The sequence below is a fragment of the Astyanax mexicanus genome, chromosome 7 (assembly GCF_023375975.1).
Source record: "Astyanax mexicanus isolate ESR-SI-001 chromosome 7, AstMex3_surface, whole genome shotgun sequence".
In the NCBI taxonomy this organism is placed as follows: domain Eukaryota; kingdom Metazoa; phylum Chordata; class Actinopteri; order Characiformes; family Acestrorhamphidae; genus Astyanax; species Astyanax mexicanus.
In genome coordinates, this window is record NC_064414.1 from 29,590,457 (window position 1) to 29,613,854 (window position 23,398).

Genomic DNA, 23,398 nt, shown 5'->3' on the forward strand with positions numbered 1-23,398 from the left:
AAATACACAGAAAAAAAGAAACACTAGCAACTTGACTGATGTGGAACACGAACAAGAATGAACAAGGGAACATTGAAACAAAAGGGCTATAAACACACACGGAAGAGGAAAAGGAAACAGAAAACACCTGGAGTAGGTAACGAGGGGGCAGAGTTACAAATGAGGCATGGGAACACTAGAGACTAGGCCGAGACAAAGGAGAACAACACAGAGCCATGTGCTAGAAGGCACATGGGGGAAGAAAACAAACAGACGGAAGGACTTTTTGTTATATCCTTTTTATTGTTTTCTTGATTTAAAACCTTTCACGGATCTGTTTATTTTAAATGTTACATATTTAAATCTTAATTAGATTATTTTATATTAGTTGTGGGTAACTCTTTACTTGAAAGGTCCATTGTTGATGCCTTGTAGATGCTCTAGTTAAATTTAACTAAATATTCATTTAATGCAAATGAACTCTTGGTTAAATGTAAATTATTCTCTATTGAATGTAACAGTACAAATATTCCTAACCCTTACTTTTAAGAGTTAGATTTAGGGTAAGATTCAAATTTTAGGTTTATGATATGATCAGGGTTAGGTTTTAGGGATGAGAGTTAAGTTGCATTTAATAAATATTCAGTTTAATGTTTGGTGAATGTTAGGCACATTTAAGTATCTTATATTTCTGTATTGTCTCTAAGATGGTCCAATATTCTTCTTATTTGTGTTTAAATGAATATAACGGATAAATGATTGATTGATATACAGCAGCCAGACGTTTTCTGCAAAAAGGCTACATTTTTCAACCGCAGTTGCTTCCCCATCCTGATGAACTGCTTTGAAGCGACATTTCTCCTGAGTCTGTATCCATCCTAAATCCCATTGTGCCTTACCTCATCCTCCTGTAATCCACACAGGGCTCACCAATTCTTCCCTTTCCTCACATACCCTACATCACATGACGCGCTGCTAACGGAACAAACTGGGCACACGAGTTTCAAAGACATTCAAAGACGAGTGCCCATGCAGGTTTGAGGCTGAGCTGCCAAAGAATGCAGAGAAAGCAATCCTTTTTTAGAGCTGCAACTAGGGCAGCAGCTTCACATTGTAATTTTTCACACTACAGCCATAAGGATATGATATGATACAACACAGAACAGCACAGCAAACAAACAAACAAACAACATCTACCCAAAATGTCAGCATGGAGCAGCTGCTCTGCTATGGTTATACATTGTAAATATTGCTCTTACAGACTGACACAATGTCAGTTTCACTCAGACATATACACAAATACTCTGCGCAAAAATAAATCCAGAGATATTGATACAGGCATGACAGTTATAGGGCTGTCACTATTAGTAAAAATAACATCTTTTTGTTAACCAAACTCTAACATACTATGCAGCACTCTATATTCAGAACAACATGTTCTGAATGTAATTCTCACTAGTTATATAATTCTACTGATTTACATGGAATTTAACTTTCTCTCATGTATAATTTCACTTTTAATAGTAAAAACTCCAGTTACAGGTATCTACAATTACTTATTTATTATTAGACATTCTTGTCCACTATAATTCTGACCAGTGAAAAGTCCAGGTCCACATATGTGTCATTGAATAATGACTATGGCAACCCCAGTTCTTGACTATGACACAAGTCGTTTTAATTTCATCTGAAAGAAACTGTAGATCATTCTGATGAAGCTGATCAAACAGCATGGTCATGCCAATCATGCTGGCCGAGCAGCTTGGTGCTGGACATACTGGTTGACATGGGTGGTCATGCTGATAATGCCTGTCCACCAGATTGTTGATTATGGTCTGTCTGCATGTTTGAGCTTGGTCATGCTGCTCAACCAGCTAAACCATCCAACTTAAGCAAAAACATGATAGCCTTAACAACTTTGACCAACTTGACATGGAAATAATCTTTGCATCCATATTCCATAATATAAAAAAAATATAAAATCCATAAATATTAGGGCTGTCAACTTTAAGGCGTTAATGCACATGACTAATTTGGAATATAAATATAATTGCATTATACATTTATTACATTTATTATTTAATTTACATTTAAATATTCACTATAAAAACTTGCGTCTTAAAACGAACAAGAGTGATTAATCACAGTTAATCACAGAATATTGTTGTGACTAATCAGATTAAATGTTTTAATCAATATATATAAAATCCTCTTACATCAACCAAAAAAAAAACTTGCTTAGTTAAGCACTGGATCCAATACTGAATACAATATTGCACTGAATACAATATTATATATATAATTCATATATTCAAGAGGAAGATGGATGATCACAAGCCATCAAAGCAAGCTAAACTGCTTGAATTTTTGCACCAGAAGTGGCATAATGTTATCCAAAAGCAGTGTGTAAGACTGGTGGAGGAGAACATGCCAAGATGCAGGAAAACTGAATAAAAAACAGGGTTATTCCACCAAATATTGATTTTTGAACTCTTAAAACTTAATGAGTATGATTTTTTTTTTTTTTTGCATTATTTGAGGTCTGAAAGCTCTGCATCTTTTTTGTTATTTCAGCCATTTCTCATTTTCTGCAAATAAATGCTCTAAATAACAATATTTTATTGGGAATTTGGGAGAAATGCTGTCCGTAGTTTATCGAATAAAACAACAATGTTCATTGTTTCTGGACATCAGATAAAATGATTCAGAAACTGAAGTGGTCTGTAATGCATTATCCTCAGGGCATGTCTTTGCTGAATCCGAACCTTTCAAAAATTAGGTTGTTCTTTAAATTGTTTTACAGTGAAACCGTAAAAATATCAAACATATACAATATCATCTTTCTGTACTAATAACTACATTAAGTCTCAGTGTTTCCAGTGCAGAATGACTGCAGAACTGATTCAGCAATAGTTCTCTGCACACTGTGTCGTTCAAACGGACACTAGAGTGCTGGCCAGGGCCGCTGTACGTATGGCTCTGGGCTAACCACACCCAGGGTCTGCACAGCCTGCACTGAGCCCTCTCCATCTGCACAGACACAAACAAGCATTCATCCCGGAGAACAGCACTGTGATCAATGCAGGATTCGATTGCCATCGATTGCCTTGGCAAATTATTGCGATATAAATGAATACACAGGCCTTCTCATATGTCACAGTAGAAAGGGATCGGGCAGCTGGCAGTGTCACTGTGTGCTGTGCAGAATAGATACCCCCCCACAAACACACACACTCCCACTCCCACCAGTCTCTCCTCTCTCTCTCTCTCTCTCTCAATCTGAGCAACTTTCCTCAGCCGGCGCAGCAGCGAGGTCACGAATTGGAGGAATTGCTTGGCTGTTCTGGCATTAATCAAATTAAATCCTAATTTCTGTGCAGAGCGAGGCCTGTGTGAGATGAGATAGAGCTCTCAGGAGGGGTGTTGCTTCAGAGCTTACTGAGCGAAGAACACTTGCAGGCGCCCAATCTCTTCAGAACGCTCCAGCTCACAGTGCGCACCACCCCCCACAGACACACACACCCCCAGCGCCTCCACAAATGGGAGATTTGTGTTTCTGCCTGAAAAGTAATTCTACAGGAGAAACAAACGAGTATTGAATTATGTTAACCTGATCCCACCGGAAAACTGTCTGTGCAAACAGCCGGCCATTTCTGCCGTCCTCACACGCTGCCTCACATAAACACTCCGCAATTTAAAGCCAGCACTTCAAATGACTCAATTAGTATTCATGCACATCGTGTTCGAATGGAGGCTGATTTTCATACGGAATTACAGCTTGCTGCATTAAAGAGTAATGAAGACAGAGCACAAGGAGCTGCCTTCGCCATAATGAGCCATGCTTCAAATCTGCAGGTGGGGAGGAACGCACATTGTAAGAGAGATAATTGCAGGCGAATTCCATGCCAACTGTCAGTAAGAGCCTTCAGACAGGAAACTGTGCTTTTCGTTCCTCCTGCTGTTGTTATTTTGATGGATTTATTTATTTTTTTTGCAGCACAACAATTTACCACATGATGAGTTTACACATAGCGGGAAATTATATTATGAATATAATAATAGAATATTATAGGTAATACTAAGCACGAGCCCCTAAACTAACTCATTACCCATGGCTCGGCGTGACATTAGTGATAAATCTCCATTATTTCCTTTATCTCCTTTATTCTGCTTTAGTTTAATTTTTTATCAAGTAGACTTAAGTAGACTAGAGTGTGTTTATACTTCAGTTCAGTTCAGTTCCATTGATCCAGAATATGTTGCAAAATTTTAGTCCTTGTTTGCTTTGCATTCATAATAGCAAATTTGCATCTGATCCAAAATGACAGGATAAATAGTGACACATGGCACACATAAGAAGTCTGTCAACAGTTCATTTCTGTTGGTTATTCTATTGTAGATAACAAAGTAGATGCTTCAGCTTTAGGTAGCCTTCCCACGTTCAAAAGCTGGTCAACTTGCATGTCAGTTAAAAGGACTTTTTATGAGTTGTCCTCCCCCTATGATCAGGAGATCGCTGGTTCGAATCCTTTTCATGTAGCTTGCCTTCGCCTACCGGAGCCCTGAGAGACCACAATTGGCCTTGCTCTCTCCGGGTGGGTAAATGGTGCTCTCTCCCCACATCACTTCATAGGGTGATGTCGTTCAGCACAGGTCGGTGATGTCGTTCAGCTCAAATCGCTGTGATTTCCTCCGAGCGCACTGTGATGCTACTCCGCAATGCTGGATCAGCAGCAGTTCAAAAAGAGGCGGTGGCTGACTTCTCATGAATCGAAGGAGGCATGTGCTTGCCTTCACCCTTATGGTGTTGGGGCATTACTAGTGATAGAGGGAGTCCTAATGAGCAAGCTAAGTAATTGGTTGTGTAAAAATTGTGTAGAAAATTTTAAATTGAAAAAAAAAAAAATAGAAAATGTAAAGTAGAAATGTGTGACCATTAAGTAGGTACTGCATGTATTGTATGTCCCTCTATTGTCTAAATTGTATCTAAAAATATAATACTTATTATAAGCACTCATTATAGACTATCTGCTTAGCTTAATACCAAGTTTTTTCTTTGTGTGCAGCAAAGAAGGATGGATGTGCCTGTAGGTTTCTATTAGCATTGTGGATCTCTATTAAGCTCAATATTTATGTGTATTGATTAAGTAATCTCAAGGTATAATTGTATAAATAATATTAGGTTAATATACCAAAGACCCAAACAGTAAAATCTGATTTTAGTCTTGATTTCATAAACATTAGGTTAGGATTTCATGAACTACCGAGTCCAGGGTCTCTGCGCTGTCTAGACATGCCCCTGCACACAATTACAAATACTGTTATTGTATTACTGACAGTAATCAATGAATTCTAATAAATCTTATGTTGTCCACTTACATCCATATAACAAAACACTTTTTAAATGAAAAAAGACAAATTTGACTAATGAATATTAGCTCAGTAAAGTAACACGATAAGTAATAAGATTCCTTATTTTTACATTACTTCTTACAGTATACAACAGAGTATAACTTATGGCATTTTTTCCCAGTATAAATAACTGCTCATTTTTAATTTAAAAATTAATTAATGCACAAGACTATGTCAAAGTCTAATTATGACATTTGTGCATCAATGCAGAAAGAATCCTTCCAGAGAGAATCCAGATGCATCCAAGCATTGACCATATTTTTGCACAAGGCTGCTCAACTGCTTCCTGCAATGGAAATGTACACGAGTGGCCAGACAACACGTCGACTGTCCAGACAGCCCACTGAGCGTGCTGCCTCCGCTGTGTGGTCAGCAGCAGGAGAGGTGAAAGTCTGGACCTCGGCCTTCACTCACTCACTCCCTCACAGGTGGCTCCTCCAGTCTGCCCTGCTCTCTCCTTCACACGGCCAGACGGCAGCTGTCAACACAGGAGCCTTACTCCAGCCAAAAGCAGAGGACAAGACACATGACCTGTCCACATCTGTCACATGCTCGACACATAACATAGAGGACAGGACAAATGTGTTTTTTTTCCTGTTTGTCTAGTCTATAATAAATACATGTATAATACAAATAGTTTAAATAAAGAGAAGGAGAAATCTTCAGGTTTCTTGTTCAAAAGAAAAATACATTATTACACAATCCTTACTAACTTAGTAACAGGCTGTCAAAACCAGTAGGGTGAACACTGAGGTGACAGTTCAGAAAAATATACCAAAACAAAACAAAGAAGTTAAGTAGAAGCAGAACTGCAGACGTAAAGACAGTAAAGCCACTCAGCTGAAGTACAGAGTTATACAGGAGTTTCTGTGAAGTCTCTCCAGCACAGAGACTGGAGCAGTATTAGCATTAGCCGCTAACCACAGCGCCAGCTCTTTCACGTTTCACTGTATATCGGACTGTAGTCTGCATGTTTACCGTGTTAAAACAAGCTACTTGTGTTAACCATTATGCCTTATAACATGGTGTGCCATATAGTCTGTAAAATACGATAAATGTTTTTTTTTTATAAATATGCTTCATATAGTTTGAGAGCTGTGTGATGATTTCCCTGATTTAGCTGGGAATGTTGTGTGAGAAATGTTCTAACAAGGTTGTGATGCAAACCATTACAGGTTAATTTTACTGAAACCTTTTTAAAACGTTCTTATACAATTCTATGTTCGTTGTGATTACACCTTACACAGAGTTGTGGTCACCATAAAAAAGAAAAGCTGCATTTATGGTTTAAGGCAGTAAATTTAATAAATATACACACAAACCCTCATTTGTCTGCTTTTTTTTTGTTTCAAAGCTAGTTATTTATGCTTTAAATAGCCCAAAATGATGTTAAATAGCCTGTTGGTATGTAACGTTAGCATAGCTAGCTACACTACTTTATTCACTTCTTAATTCATGGGAAAATAAGGTAAATACTAAATGCTTCTCTTGAGAGTACAAACTGTTGATTCACAAGCAAGCTAACAGGTAAATTAACTCTCAGCAAGGCTTGGGTCACAGCACACAGTAAAAATGAATCTGAATACATTTTGTTGTTTCATTATTAAATAAGATCACTGCTTTTAGTTACATGTATTTATTTGTTGTGCCGGCATATCATACAATCTAACGAATGTGTCATCAAATAATCATGCAATTATGTAACAGTTGTGAGAGGACTGGTAATGAGTGCTTATTTGTTATTTATTGCCTCTTCTCCTGCGCACAGAGTGTGACTGACATCTGTCCTTCGGCGACATAAGCAGCGTCGTCATGCCAGGCTGCAGCTGAAGCTTAGTCATGCTCCCTGTGAGCTGAGACATTGTGTTATTCTCTTGCAGACCAACATCCTTCCTGTATCTCATCCTCAGAGCTGCACTGTCACTGGCATAGCTCAGGGGGCTTTCTGGACATATTTAATCCCCACAAAAAGCTGAAATAATAAAATAACAACAAGTCCTGGATTTATTTGCTGAACAGCTTGAGTGTTTGATCATTTATCTGCATTAAATATCACTGAACAGTGGAATCAAATGGACAGACAAACAGATATACAGTAGCTAGGTGCAGATACAGGTGCAGGCTCCAACCACGGCTCCAACCTTAAACGACGTGTTAACACAGCCAGAGCTTATCTGACCTCAGATCAGCAGCTAGAGGCCAGGGCTGAGTCTCTGTTATTCCTGCTGGCTGTTATTCTTGTCAGTGCCGCCCCCGCACATGCACACACAGATAAATCACATTTACAGGCCTGGCCCAGCCACACAGTAATCCTTTATGACAAAACCAAATTCTTGTTTAGGTGTCTGATAATGTTTTAGTGCGTGCGGCGAGCAGGCCGAGACCTATGAGATGCTGCATAGGCCATCTGGGAGCTGTGTGTTTACAGCCTCGCGCGAGAAACGAGGAGAAAAGAGACGAATACAAAGAAGAGGCTGCTTCCACGGAATAGGCACATTCATCATGTATGACTGTCGTATTAACACCTGTCCGGCACCACACAGGTTATTACACCACGTGACTGATAACGCACAGCCGCCACGCGCATACGTTAGGCAGCGAAGCGAGAAATGCGCTGCCATCATTGAAGCGACGTGTTGCGTGATCCGTAACAACGCAGAACTGAGGCCTATGCATCATTTACATACGACAACAGCCTGTGGAAAAATAAAAGACTCTTCTTCTTACATGTATTATTCACCAGGCCACCAGGAGGCGGGCTCTGGTGACAGCTCGAAACTACGATAGGTGGATTTAGATAGATCTTGTAATTAAATTACCCCCCTCAGGAAACACTTGATCTATATACAGCCCGGCAAAGTCATCAAGCAATCCAAATGAACAAAGGCGAGGCCTAGCCGAGGGCTATCGCTTTCAGCCTTCATTTCCCACAATGTCACCCCGGCCGCGCAGCTTAACGCCCCTTATCTACCTGGCCAGACTAACAGCTTGTTGTTCTCAGCTTTCTTGTCATTTGCCGATGAGCAGAAGGTTTAAGGCGGGCAGGAGAAGAAGAAGCGCTTTCGTTTTTTTTTTCCACCGTCGGATCTAAACAGCCTGCCACTTCTGCACATCAGATGACAGAGCGAAGGTAAACCGCTGTTGCTATGGTTACCGGCCCGGCACGGCGTACGCCGATCCTCATTGCAATTTTAAGCTGCAGAAGAACCCTGATAGAGGGCATGAGTCCATCCATCCACCCACACACACACAGACACACACACACACTCAGATACACACACACACACACACACTCACTCACATTCGAGCCTGGATTTCACACGCACGAGCACACACAGCACATAGTACATAACGACTTTCGCAGCTGCATAAACTATGCAAACACACACGCCCACGTACAGTGGCACATGTAGGGTGAATGCAGTCTCAGCACAGTGTCTGTGGAGCATGTGCTAAGTCGCGCTTGGAAAAAAATAGCTCAGATCGCAGTAGGAGAGTGAGGCGCCAGGCCCAACAGCAACTGCAAGAGCAGCAGAGAGGTGGGGTTCCATTATAGCTCTCTCTCGTGCTGCTACTTTTCACACGACATATACACACGCACAGGTGCGCGGTCTTCAGTATGAGGGTGTAAAATACACTGAATACATCAAAAAGGAAAAGGGAAGGCCTGTTCATAATGAACAGACCAATAACTAGAAAACAGAGCAAGGCAATATAGCAATATTTTATCGTATCGTGATACACATTCTTTTACAATTTAAGCAAATCGAAGGTGTCATCAGTTAATCAACTATATTTAATTACAGAGAATGTAAAAAAAATCCTGAATGAATAGTGACTATTTTTTAAGAATCTGCCACTGTTGATGCATTTTGGCTATGTGTGAAAATATTGTAATAGGTACTGTCTCTGGCAAATGTCTTTAAATATCATATAATATTTCATATAATATCATATAATTTTTCAATAATAACCAGCTTTAACAGGGTGTGATTATGTACACCACATACACTTGCTTTTATACAGTTTATATCTATATCAGAATTATATTGTATTGACCAAATTAAGAAAAACAGCACTGAAAAAAAAAATAACAGGCCACTTAAATGTATGTGTTTCTTTGATTTTACAAAATTAAAAACATCTATGAATATAATCAAGAAGAAGATAGATTATCACAAGCCATCAAACCAAGCTGAACTGCTTGAATTTTTGCACCAGGAGTGTCTTAAAATGATCCAAAAGCAGTGTGTAAGACTGGTGGAGGTGAACATGCAAAGATGCATGAAAATGGGATTAAAAATCAGGGTTATTCCACCAAATATTGATTTCTGAACGCTTAAAACTTTATGAATATGAACTTTTTTTTTTTTTGCATTATATAATTTTACTCAAACATATAGCTATAAATAGCAAAATCAGAGAAACTGATTCAGAAACTGAGTTGGTCTGTTAATATTTTTCAGAGCTGTATAGCAACAGCTTTGAATTGCAATGCTATTGTCACTACAAATCACATCCTAAGGAAGAAAATGCACTTGAATTGCCAGTTACAAGTTTCAGTAAAAACAGAGAGTGAAAGTAAGAGAGCTGAAGAGAGTAGTAGTGAGGCACAAGCAGTAAAAAATATATAAAAGAGTGTCATGTCTGAGAAAGAGTGCATTGGGGAGGTGGCGGGGTGGGTGGTGTATGGGGAGACCATAAGGAAGAAGAGCAGGGATGATGATGAAAGCAGTGCTCATTTGCACACACTGACAGCAGGCTCACAGGCTCCGAGCTTCTCTCCCGTAATGAATTCTTTTCCATCCATTTCACATCTTCAACACCCAAAAAGAAGCATAAAAAACTGTCACAACTGCATGTGTTTAAACCGTAGTGGAGATTTTTTTTCTTTCAGTTTTAAAATGCTTTGCCTTCAACAATACTCAGACTTTGTGTTATTTAGTTTAGCCAGGCATCTGTGACAGTAGCCAGGCAACTACCAGTTGTGAAACTCACATTTGATTTAAATCACATGGAGCTGGTACATATTCTCAAATAAACTTGCTTTGGTGGTCTCTGGTCACTGTGTGAAATTTTATTATCCAAAAATGAAAACAAAATATACAGATACTGTATATGGCTGCTACTTTGAAACCGGGGGTTTGATTAACGTCATGCCTTTAAATTTTTAAGATGTCAAAGACCAAATTATACATATTATATACATGGCCTTAAATTTGGAGAATATCTTTTAGTTAAAAAAATTTAAATAATAATTTAAAAATTATTATGGATGCACAACAATATTTTTTTTCTGAAATCAAAATCAAACGAAATGAAACTTTGATGCTGACAGTCTGCCTGCTCCAGACTCTGAACTGACTACACAAAACTCCACTTCCCAGCATGCACTCATACCAGACTTCCCTGACTCCATTGACCACATCACACTAAGGCGCTCCCGCTCTCCGAGCTTCTGATTGTTCTCACCTGACTCCACCTACTCTCCTTTGTCACACCTTATGTATGTCTAGTTTCTTTCCCTTTTTTGGGTGATTTCTGCTCCTGCCCTCAGTTTTCCTGTCTTGTGTCCCTAGCCATGTGCTTTTTTGAGCACATGGCATTGTTTTGGTTATTGTCCTGTCTCCGCCTTAGCCCCGCCCTGTCATCTGTAAAACCTTCTGTCTCATTTGCAACCCCACCCCCTTGTTAATTCCACAGGTGTCCCTTGTGTGTGCCTGTGTATAAATACCCCATGTGCTTCTTTGTTCTCTGTCGTGCTTTTTGTTTTACCTCGTCCTGTTACTGTCTGGATCTCATTTATTTGTGTTTTGTTTTGCCTCAGACCGGCTGTGTTTTTTGTCTTCAATGTTCCAGGTTTGCTTTATGTAGTTTGTTTCTTGTTTGTTATTTTTGCTTGTTTGTTTCAGTCTTTTAGTTTATCCTCTGTTTCTTAGTGTTTTGTTTTGTTACCTTTTCTTTATTATTCCATAGTGCTTTGTTCTTTGTTTATTTTACTTAAGTGGAAAATAAAGAGGACTTGCATTTGCATCCTGCCTCCTCATCATTACATCCTCATTACCGAGAATTGAATCTATTAGTATAGCTCTTCTACAACGTTTCTTTACATCCAAGCAGACATACCAACAAAGCAGTCTTTTCACATATTCATATATAAATAATATTCACTGTATCTGTAAAAAGTATCTAAAATCTAATTAATATTCGATATCTCACTTTGAACCTCTTTGGTCCAACTGAACTGGGCGCAGTTTTCTTAGCATTAAGAACATCTTAACATGGAGAGAGACCATCTAAGAATCATCTTAGTGCTAAGATCCTTTTGGGAAACCCACCACTGTTCTGATCTGTTTATCTTACTGCTACTGTTTGAGCCATGCTTCAGATACTTCAGATTCTGTGTACAACATACAGGTCTAGAAAGCCACCACAAGACATTGCAAGTCATCGTAAATAGACTTAGGATCACTTAACAACGCAAGATAATTTAGAATGCAGCTTTTAAATGACAAGCATGTCTTAACTGATCAACTTTTAATTTCCTACACAGAAAACTCTGTACATTTGACATGGCCAGCCCGCATCCTGTTCCTCCACTTTCTCAAACCCTGGTGTTTTTCTACACAATGCAGTCGTTTGGTCAGTGTGCAGTGGCTGGAGGGAGAAAGTGGTGGCACATAAAGGATTGGGAGATGATTTACGGGCGTGATAAAGCGCTCCAGCTGGACCTGCAGTCAGGGGGGATAATGCTGGCGGCACTGCCACAGCCCTGGCACAATACTCCCACTCACGCAATTACATTATGCTTCAGCTAGAGGCTGAGAGATGACCAGGCCCTTAAATGAAATAGCACTCTCTTAAAGGAAAGGCCAGCTCAATGCCAGAGGGGGAGGATGCAAGGACCACTATGTATATTTCACACACAAACACAGATATTGTACATGTACATACATGTAGTACACACTAATGCACACAGCTTGAGTCATCCATACACACATGTACAGAGCCCAGGGCACCCAGTTAATAAAAGCACATATACGCACTTCTCTAACACTGAAAAGGACTCATTGTAAAGCCAGTATATGTAAAACCTCAATACACATATCTGGCCTACATTTCTACTACAGTTCAGAAATACACGCAGCAGCTGAAAAGTCAAATGCAAGGTTAGCATGTTAGCGTTTGAGCACAAGTGGACTCACAAGTGGACTCAACACAGAAGGCACAGAAGCTAACCTCAAACTGCGAAGGCGGATATGGCTTTCTCTAGCTCACCAAAGGACCAGCTGATGATCCGGTGCCACAGCCGGCCAATTGACAGCACTCAATGGCTTATATCAGGCAGTGGTTTGGAGATAAGCTCATTCATATTTGTGGGCTGATTCTGTGAGTATCACAGAGTGCACAGCAAAAAAAAAAAGCGTGATTAAGCCATGAAAGGGGACTTTCAGTAGCAGAAAACATAGTAAAAGGTTATGCTCAGTACTATGATTGATGGCCGTGTCACATACTGTAGCATTAATGTTTATGTAGATAATGCTCACCGTCAGCTGATACCAGTCTGAACTAAACTGTGTACCGTATTTTCCTCACTATAAGACACACTTTAAATCCTTTAATTTTTCCAAAAAGGCAACATTTACTAGCTCTAACAGGGGCTAGCCCTAGTGGTTAGCTGCTAATGCTAATGCTGCTGCACCCAGCCTTAGTGGAAATCTGGAGATCTAAGCTTACTGTAAATAAACAGAAGCACTATACTCACCCAAATAAACAGTGTTCAGGAAAGAATACTGTTTACTTAGTTTAGCTTTACTTAACTTATTTACTTATATATTTATTCATTAAGTTCCACACTGCAGACTCTAACAAAACTAATTCATTTTCTTTCTGAGAACCCTTCTCTGTGCTGCCAGCAGGGAAGCAATGCTCATAAACATTAATGGCGTATTAATTACACCTGATGTCTCTCTGTACACTGCGGTTAAAACAAAAAAAAAAAAACGCTTTTAGGAATAAAATCACTGATATCCGACCAATAAAAACATGCCTGGATAGGCCACAATTCTAAATGAATGGATCAGTTTGAGACATTCCTAATTTTAAGACATTCTTCATTTCATGGGAACACGGTGTTCACCCTATTTACCAATTTTCATCATAGCCAATAATTGATGAAAGCAGTTAGAGTGGAGCTGTGCTTGGCCCAATAAAGAGTTTCTTCAACTGGGAAAAGAAAAAGCTGACTCACACTGAAACACAACCTCTACAAAAGTAACTCTGGTTAATAAATCACTCACATATAAAAACACATCCACGGACTGTACAGGCCCACTGTGTTGTGTAATTATATTGGCTTCCCACACAGAATTGAATTAAGGCAGAAACTCTAGTCTGGCCAGGCTTCACACTGCACTGTGGGGTTGTGATAAAATACCACATCCACATCAAGTACCAAAGCCACAGTAAACCAATATCACATTCTTCTTGGTACATCACATCAGCGATGCCTCAGTACACACAGACAAGCCAACATTCAGAAGCACAGTGTATCCCATATTCCATCTATAATTTGCAGAAGGTCATAAAAGAGAGCAGCTCTCATTTGCCCAGTGCTCTCCAAGTAAATGATCTTCATTATCTGGTAAATTAGCTCAATTGTTCATAGTTAATTGACCTGTCCAGTGATGGCTGAGGTGCTAGCTGTAACAGCTGGGTCTACAAGGACCACCCGGTCTGTCTGAACATTCTGTCTCAATTTGGTCCAAGTGCTACATAGACCGTGTAGTGTCACATGACGGTATAGGCTTCTTTATATCTAGCTCATAGACACAAGTATGACACTGGTCACAGACACTAAGCACAGTGTGTACGCTGTACAGAGGATGTCATAGTGGTATTGACTGTTAGAAGAGAAGGTATTAGTATAGAAGAGAGGAAAGTACAATAAATGAATCTGGGGGGGTTCACGCGTGATGGGTGTGGCAGCGCTTGCAATAATGTCTACACTCACCAGTACTCTGCCTGTCAGAGTCTGCGCTGAGATCATTACCCCGGCCCAGTCTTTTACTGAGGTCATCCAGCCCACCTCACTGGCTGGAGCCTCGTCCTTCTCATCCTGGTTTTTCACTGGCCCGTCCGTCTGAGCGTTAATCACCTTCTGTGCCTCCTGCTGGAACATACAAACAAAGAACAAGAGAGTGAGTATTATTAAGAGTGGTATTGACAGAATTTCTCCAAAATTACATGAAATAAACTCTTCATACACTCTTCATTGACTTGTATTGAATGATAAGAAGGTTTTATCTCTCTCCTGTAAAGTTGCTGTTTGGGAGATGCATGTTTTCATTGGACAGTGACAATAAGCAAACCAGCATTTGTAATAAGCAAACTGATCTGTGTTTAACCATGAATACCAATCCAAAAGTAGCTTAAAAGAATAATATGTGTTAGATAAACATTATCTTTAGCCTAATTAATATAATCATAATCAATATAGTGTACTTTTTACCCTTTATCCCTTAAATTTTTTGCTTCCTACAAATCAAGACAGACAGAAAAAAAAAATTCTCACAAATTCTAATTATTTTAATTGTTTGGCATGAGTTTGGGTCCTATGTCAGGGTTGTGTAGCAAGAAGAGGACGTGGAGAACGGATGCAAATGCAAGGTATTTATTAAGAGTACAAAAATAGACAAACCAAAAACAAAATAACAAATAACTAAAAAACAAAGAAACACAGAGTACATAGGAACTGGGAAAACAAAGAAAAACCTAGAACCTAACAGACGTAAAACGTACAAGAACCGACAAAGGAAACATGAAACCCATGAATACAGAAACAGGGCTGAAAAGGAAACTGGGAACACCTGGTCAAAGGTAATGAGGGGGCGGAGCTACAAATGAAACAAGTGAAAACACTTAAGGCAGAGACACGGAAGGAACACACAGGGCCACGTGGGGAATGACACAGGCATGGAGGAGGAAAGGTAAACAAATGCAGATAGAGCATTAAAAACATGGAGACAGAACAGAACAGACATGGAACAGGGCAAGGACTTTTGAAACCTCTTCTGTTCCTACTGGGCCACACTGACCTGAACTGAATCGGATTATTAGTAATATGTACACTACTTTACACTATATATATATATATATATATATATATATATATATATATATATATATATATATATATATATATATATATATATATAGGGCGTAGGGATGCAAATGATTAATCGACTTTAGATTAATTGTCGATCAAGAGGTTGCTCGAATAAAATGTATTACTCGCGATTAATCGCTAGAGGGCGCTACTGTAGTAACTTGAACAGAGCGTGAGAACGAGAGGTGAACACGACTCGCGAGAGACCAGGGTTGAAAACAAAATGAAGCGGGCGAAAATAAGTGCGGTGTGGGACCATTTCAACAGTGTTAATTTAGGCAAAGAAGTCAAATGTTCTCTGTGTAATGCGGTATTGAAATACAACAGTTCCACTAGCTCACTCAGTTATCATTTGAACGCCGTCACAGTTTCACTGAGAGCGCGAGCGTGTGATGAGAGAAGGGCGGAGGACATTACAGAGAGGATATGCAGCATGATCAAGAGAGATTTGATGCCAATCAAGACAGTTGACGGTACAGGGTTTCAGGATCTCATTGCATTGAGGATTGTTGAGGATTTCCTAATTAATAGCCTAGATGCAGTTTCTTCATAATCTATAGGCTCAATAATAATCTGTTTGGCTCTCTATTTAATTTCTTCTATTCTTTTTTTTTTTTTTTAATATGTCTAATGGTACAAAAACGCAAAAACTGAGCCAGTCCTTAATTTATTTCTTTTTTTAAATTAAAGAATGTATTTTCTTATACCATAAAAAGTCTGCTTTCTTTTCCTAATGCATAATTACTTGAGGAATATATAATATAATATAATACAATATAATTATCATAATATAATATATACTTTTTGAGCTCAGTGTTTTAACTATTTAGCTGGTATTTTTAAAGGCCCTATTGAAACACTAAAATTCAGGTAAAAACGCCGCTTATCAATTAATCGAAAGTCGATCGATAAGATCAATCAACTAATGATTAACGAATTAATCGATAATTTGCATCCCTAATAGGGCGGCACGGTGGCGCAGTGGGTAGCACTTCCGCCTCACAGCAAGACGGCCTGGGTTCGATTCCCGGCTGGGGCGACGCTGGTCTTTCTGTGTGGAGTTTGCACGTTCTCCCCGTGTCTGCATGGTGTGTGAGTGAATGTGTCTGTGTGTCTGTGTGTCTGTCTGTGTCTGTCTGCCCTGCGATGGATTGGCGGCCTGTCCAGGGTGTATCCTGCCTTCCGCCCGATGCCTGCTGGGATAGGCTCCAGCCCCCCCCCGCGACCCTTCACGGATAAAGAGGTTGACGATGAGATGAGATATATATATATAAATGTTTAAGGATTCTCAGAAACCATGGGTTCATTAATCTAAATCTATGCATTTATTATTTCCTTAAAGAGTATTATTAAAACAGTGAGGGAAAAATCACAGCAGCGTTTAAGAGGGCAAGCCGCAAACATTTGCAAAATAATAAAATAATGCATGTAATTAATACAAGCCAGCACGACGCAATAGACCTACAAAGCAATACACCCTGCAGCTGTTACTGAATCATCACAGCACTTTATTTAGCAGAACTACAGTGTGTCATACAGTGAGCTAGTTGGAGCATAAAATTGCTCATAGCCATGTAACAGCTATGACACAAAACCTACCATACCTTCCCTGTTACAAGCAGTACTGAGGTACATGCTGTACTGAGCTCAAGCCTAGCCAGGATACATACTCACAGTATAGGAGAAATGAAAAGCAGTGTTTAAAAAAATCCATATATTTTTTACAGTCATGACTCATGACTCACACTGAAGTTTGTGGCACCAGAGCAGCTGACAGCAGGGCCTGGCCAGAGCAAAGCCATCGTGGAGTTTGAGTGTGTGTGTGTGTGTGTGTGTGTGTGTGTGTGGCATCTCTCAGACTGCGTGACGCATATAGCGTGCCTGGCGGCGTGTAGGCAGAGGAAGGGACCGTTATGATTCACAGGCAGTTGCCGTGGCAGTTGCCGTGGGATACTGAGGTTACATCCGCAGGGCTACACATTACATCACCACAGGGTAGCTGGATGAAAATACAACTATCATATACTGAGCACTGAGCACTTTCCTTAAAGACTACTGCAGAGACACCATCCATCCATTCTATCAGCGCCGATGAGTACAACATGTAAGATTAATTTGGAATGACTTTGAAGAGACAAAGTGAGGCCACATTAGGGGTGGACGATATGGACAAGAAATGTGATATGCAATAACACTGTTTAATATACTGATATCGATATGAAATGTAATAAATTAAATGCTCTTCTCTCCTCTTCCGCAATTGTTTTTTCTGCATTTATGTTCCCCAGGCTAAGAAGAAGTTTGGTTTGTGTGTTCACTTTGAACGTCTACCTCACTCTAACTCCTGCCACGTAATGTCTTGAGCTCCCTCAGTTGCTGCATGTGGGTAATGCAGTTTAAGTTAGCATTTCTTCAAAGTGTTACTGAACTCTTTCGATGCATTAATCATGATATCAAAAAAATATGATTTACTGTACTTTTCGAACTATAAGGCGCCCTGGATTATAAGGCGCACTATCAATGACATTCTTTTTTCTGGTCTATTTTCATACATAAGGTGCACCGTATTGTAAGGCACATTAAGCGACACTAGTAAGAATGCATACTTAAAAGTGAACAAGGGTGTCGCTAGGTTTCCCTTCTAATTCAGCAGGTCACAAAACTGTGTTTCTTAAAAAAAAACTTTTCTTTTAAAGTAAACAAGAGTTGGATATTGGTCTACACAGTAAAGTAAGAAACCTTGAGTTTTCCGATAACCCAGGGCGCTATCGGCTAGCGGCTTTTGTCCCATGTAGCTTGTTTTAACATGGTAAACACACAGACTACCATCCAATATACTCACATCTGAATGGTGAAAGGGTACCGCTCCTTACAACCTGACCGGTAGAATGAATATTTAAGGCACACTGTCGATTTTTGGGAAAATTAAAGAATTTTTAGTGTGCCTTTTAGTCCGAAAAATACGGTATATTACAATAAATAAATAAAAATAAATGTTCACAATATTTCTTACTCTTGGGATCCCTCTGCAGTCAAGAAGAGGAACTCAAGCTTGAGAAAACTGTCAATAAGAACATACTTGCATGTATTTCTGGACTTTTAAGAGATACAAAATCAGCACTGAAACTATAGTTCTAATGAGCAAATTAAGGTCAAGAGATCAAACTCTCTGGGGTGGGGAACTCCTGATTTTTTTCATGGTAGAATTGTTTAAAACAAAAATAAACACTAGTCTTGCTTAAAATGTTGAAAAGAACAGTTGAAATCATACTGTAAGAGGAGGTCATTATATTGTATTCTACTTAAATCTGTGTATATATAGTATGTATAGTAGTTATGTATGTATAGATTACAAAAATAAAGAATACGCTTAAAAAAATCTTAGATTCTATCCAATCAATGTTTAATTCAATAAATAGTACTTGTTCAGACAAAGGTAATCATCTTTGGAAATGAATATCATGATACTACATGTGATACTGGTGCAGAAATAAAAATGTTAAAAATGTGATGAACCAAAGAGTTGAAATATGGGCTGAAAAATGATGAGACGTGTGTAATTTTAATTATACAACTCAGGTCTAAATTCAGACAACAGTATTATAAAGACCCAGCTGCTGCTCTTATAATAAATAAATAAGTTGTGAATATTTTATTCCAATATCTGTCCTGTTCGGTAGAGTCCTGAATAGTTTGGAACAGTGTGTGACATATACAGCTGCTTATAATAGACAAGCTCTAAGTTATATATCAGCGTGGCATGTTAATACCCCTCACAGTTTCTGACAGACAGTTATGTGAATGCTAATAGCACAGTCATCGTGCATGTCAGCTAACATTGTCAGCTAGCGTGCCAATTTCTAAAACGCGCTTTCAATAGTAAGACAGCAATCTACAGCAATCTACAGTGAGGACAAGGCAGCAGCAGATGTGCCATGTGGCCAGCTTGATGAGGCGTGAGCATGTTTAACGAGGGAAGAAGAGCCTTTCAGTGGCAACTGAGTTTCGACTGATAACATCAGCAAATCTAGCCAGCTCCATATGGAGAATGACTGTCACATGACCTTGCACTAGGTGAGGCAGGGTAAGTTGCTTGCTTAGACAAATTTGAGCTTCGTGGTAGGAGATGAAGAGTAACCTGGACCCTGTTTAAATCAAGTCACTTTATGCATCTTGAGTATCAGTATAATATTTGAATAAAGCCACATTTGAAGTGCAAACACTAGGGGCGGACGATATGACCCTAAAATAACATCACAATATTACATACAACAATATTTTTGGCTAATCTTTATTTTATTGATTTTAAGACTTTACTGAGTCAGTACAATAAATGTTAAATATGTTCATATAAATATAACGTAATTACAATATAATCTGTGAACTTTTTTATTTTGTAAATAACAGTAATTTTCCAAGACACATATTTTGTGTGAAATAACAATATCACAAAATAACTTAACACAATGTGAAACAAGGTAATGTGTCAGAGTTGCAGCAGCAAGGAGAAGATAAGGTGGGTGTAAACGCAAGTAATCTTTTAATATAAACCAAATAAACCAAAATAAACACAAAAACACTCTAAATTAACTGACAGGACTAGTAACAAAATAAGAAATAAACTGGGACATAAAACAAGTAACGAGCAACCAAGACAGACATAGAGACGCACAAGAACCAGAAACTTAACACTGAAACAAAGGGGCTATAAATACACAGGGAAACAGGAAACACCTGGGACAGGTTACAAGGGGGTGTAATTACAAATGAGGGGGTGTAAATACAAATGAGACACATGGGAACACAAAAGACTAAGGTGGACACAAGGGAGGAGACACAACGAAAACACAACAGCACCATGTGCTAAGGAGCACATGGAGAAAAAAACATGAGAAGACTGGAGGAAAACATAGAGACAGACAAGGGGAGGACACAGAACAGGATGAGAATCGTGCAAACAGTCGTGCAAGCATATAAACTGCAAACATAAACAAGTATACAAAAAATATCCTTAAAGCTTTACAGTAAATAGCAAACCTAATACAATATTGACTGCTTTCAAGACAAAATGCTGCCAGTATCACAATATGGATTTGTTTATCGTTTCAAAAATGAAACAATAAAAGGACTTTTTTTTTTCAAAGGGGTGTAAAAAATGATAGATTTCTTGAAGTATCACAATATTTTGTATTACAATACCATATTAGTTTTTACAAACAGCATGTAGAGATTGGTGTCAGACGTTGGTTAATTTTGTGTTGTGATTAAACCCTAACTACTAGTTAGTAGCGTTTACAGCAGGGTTCTTCAGTGTAGCGCTGTCGGACGGCATTTACTAGTTCTAAGCAGTGATAACCGTGGCACTGTTAAATATTCGAAATCTAAGCTTAATAAACGGAAGAGCTTTACTCACCCAAATAAACAGTTTTCAGGAAAGAAATCTGTGTAGACTAAAATCCAGCGTTCGATTGACTTTAAAAGAAAAGTTTTTTTTTATTACAGTTTTGTTTAGACCTGTTGAATTAGAAGGGAAATATGGCAACACCCTTGTTCCTTACTATTGTTGCTTAAAATGTGCCCTATAATCTGGGTGCGCCTTGTGTATAAAAATAGACCAGAAAATAGATGTTCAGTGATAAAATTGGTTATTTTCCCTTTTTAACAGAATTTTAAAAATTGCTAATGAATGGACCAACAGAAATGCTCCACAATACTTTCAATAAAATCTGTTTACATTGACTTCCACAGAAAGTTTGCAAGTTTTTCCCTTTATATTTTGTGACAGAGATATTACATAATCTAAGAAATCCTGATACAGTGTAATTTCTTTATTAAAAGTAAAAAAACATTGCATCAGCCAGAGGTCTGATCTCTTACATCTCTGGAGGACACACTCAGGTCTTACCAATACAATGAGGGCTGTGTGTGATGGAAAAAGATAAAGATACTGCCACTGAGCATGCTGATCAGAATCTCCAGAGTAGAGCCACACGCCTAACAACAGACAGGAGAACAAACAAAACAGAAAAGCAATACTGTATATATACATACTGTTTGTCAATTTATTATAGAGATTACAAAACTGTAAAGTACAACTCTTATTGCTGAATAAAACAATACCATTTAAAACTATAAAAAGGCACTTTTAAAGCCTAGTCACTTCATGCATCTGGGGTATCAGGATTATATCTGGATAAGGCCAAGCCATGTAAAAATACAAATGTAAATACACCTAAATACACCACATTTAAAACAGATAGTAATCTAATCACTCAAAATATTATAATGTTGTAAACACATCCGTCCCTCCAAGATATATTCAACAACCAAAACTACAATATAAAAAAACGGTAATAATTGTAATGCAAGAAAAAAGTTGCAGATTTTATCCCATGCAGCAATCAAAATGCAGCAATTTGACTACCAAGTAAAAATGCATGTGGTCAAAATCTTATCAGGATACAGTGACCAGGTGTACATGATGCTTAAAAGTGTACATGACTGAATAAAGAGTCTTTAAATGTCCAAACTGTCCATATTTTCCAAGACAGGTGGGAAAATGTATGTTTTCCACAGTGTTATATACTCTCATTTACTGTATATTGTGCTTTTCCACATCAAGCAAATGCTAATATGGACCATGTCTTAGGACTGTATATGGTGGTATATCATTTTTCTGTATGTAAAACTATGCAAAGGCTTGTTAAAATATGTGGAAAATAAACATTAAATGTATTATCCAGCACGAGCAAAACACAAATAAGCAAAGTTCTAAAGAAATACACCAGCAACCACAGAAATAAGAGCCAGCCAGTAGTAGAAATACTACATTTAGCGTAAGACAGTTAGCTGGCTTAGCTAACAAAGCCTATACTGCTACTGGAGTCAAAGCAATTGGCGTCATCCAGAATCTCTGGCATCCGAATAACTTTCTGACATTTGTACGGTATCTGCCTGCCTGCTGTATGTGGCAACAGTGTTGTGTTTCTGAAGAGCATGTGGATTATGTTACAGTGCGGCTCCTTCCCTGCACTCCACACTGATTTAAGAGCTCGTAAGCATTAAGTGTGAAGAAAGAAAAGTGTGAAGATTGTTCTCATTCTTTCCTATGACAGAGTTCCAGTGAGGATTTACACACTATTCATACACTGGCAGTTAAAAGGAAACGTGCGTATGTTTTTTGACCATGTTAGACGTCTATGTTCGTCACTGGTGGGTGTTTCTAAGGCAGGACCCACATCAGATTTCGGAAGCTGTAAACAACCTGTCTACATTTTCATTTTATGTCACACCAAAGCTTGCATTGTGCAGTTAATGCATTTACTAAACAGGTAAGCTAGCTATGTACTGCTAGAGCAGTATTAGCATTAGCCACTAACCGCACAAAGTGCTAGCTCTTTTGACATTTAAAATCGAGTAGATGGGCCTGTAGCCTGCTGCTTACCTCGGCTAGCACTGATGTAGCGGTATTAGCATTAGTCCTTGCTAAGCGCTACACAGGACAAACTGCTAGCTAATATTGGCTCTTACTGGAACATTTGGGGTTCCTCAGTGTAGCACTGTCAGGAAATCTGGAAATCTGAGCTGAATGTTAATAAACTGAAGGGCATTACTCAACCAAATAAAATTTTTTTTAGAAAAAGATCTGTTTAGATTAACATCCAGTGCTCGCTTGAATTTTTGATTTACTTAACCTAGCTTAGCTTCCAGTGGTGAGACCTGCTAAATTAGAAAGAAAACATGGCGACACCCCTGTTCCTTACTAGTGAGCCTTCTAATCCATTCCACCATATATATTAAAATAGGCCAGAAAATAGACGTTTATTGGTAGTGCGCCTT

General features: G+C 38.7%; 1 protein-coding gene across 18 annotated transcripts in view; it reads right to left on the minus strand.

The window, feature by feature from the left end:
* Positions 1–23,398, minus strand: part of kcnma1a (potassium large conductance calcium-activated channel, subfamily M, alpha member 1a) — a 258,450-nt gene that overhangs the window by 172,169 nt on the left and 62,883 nt on the right. For 12 of the 18 annotated variants that reach the window (XM_049481018.1, XM_049481012.1, XM_022684870.2 and 9 more), the window contains exon 2: positions 14,405–14,560. In XM_049481018.1, the coding sequence (XP_049336975.1) occupies positions 14,405–14,560 (156 nt within the window). Of the gene's footprint in view, positions 1–14,404; positions 14,564–23,398 lie in introns of all 18 variants that reach the window. The other 6 variants (XM_049481011.1, XM_007240301.4, XM_049481013.1 and 3 more) reach the window with 1 other exon arrangement.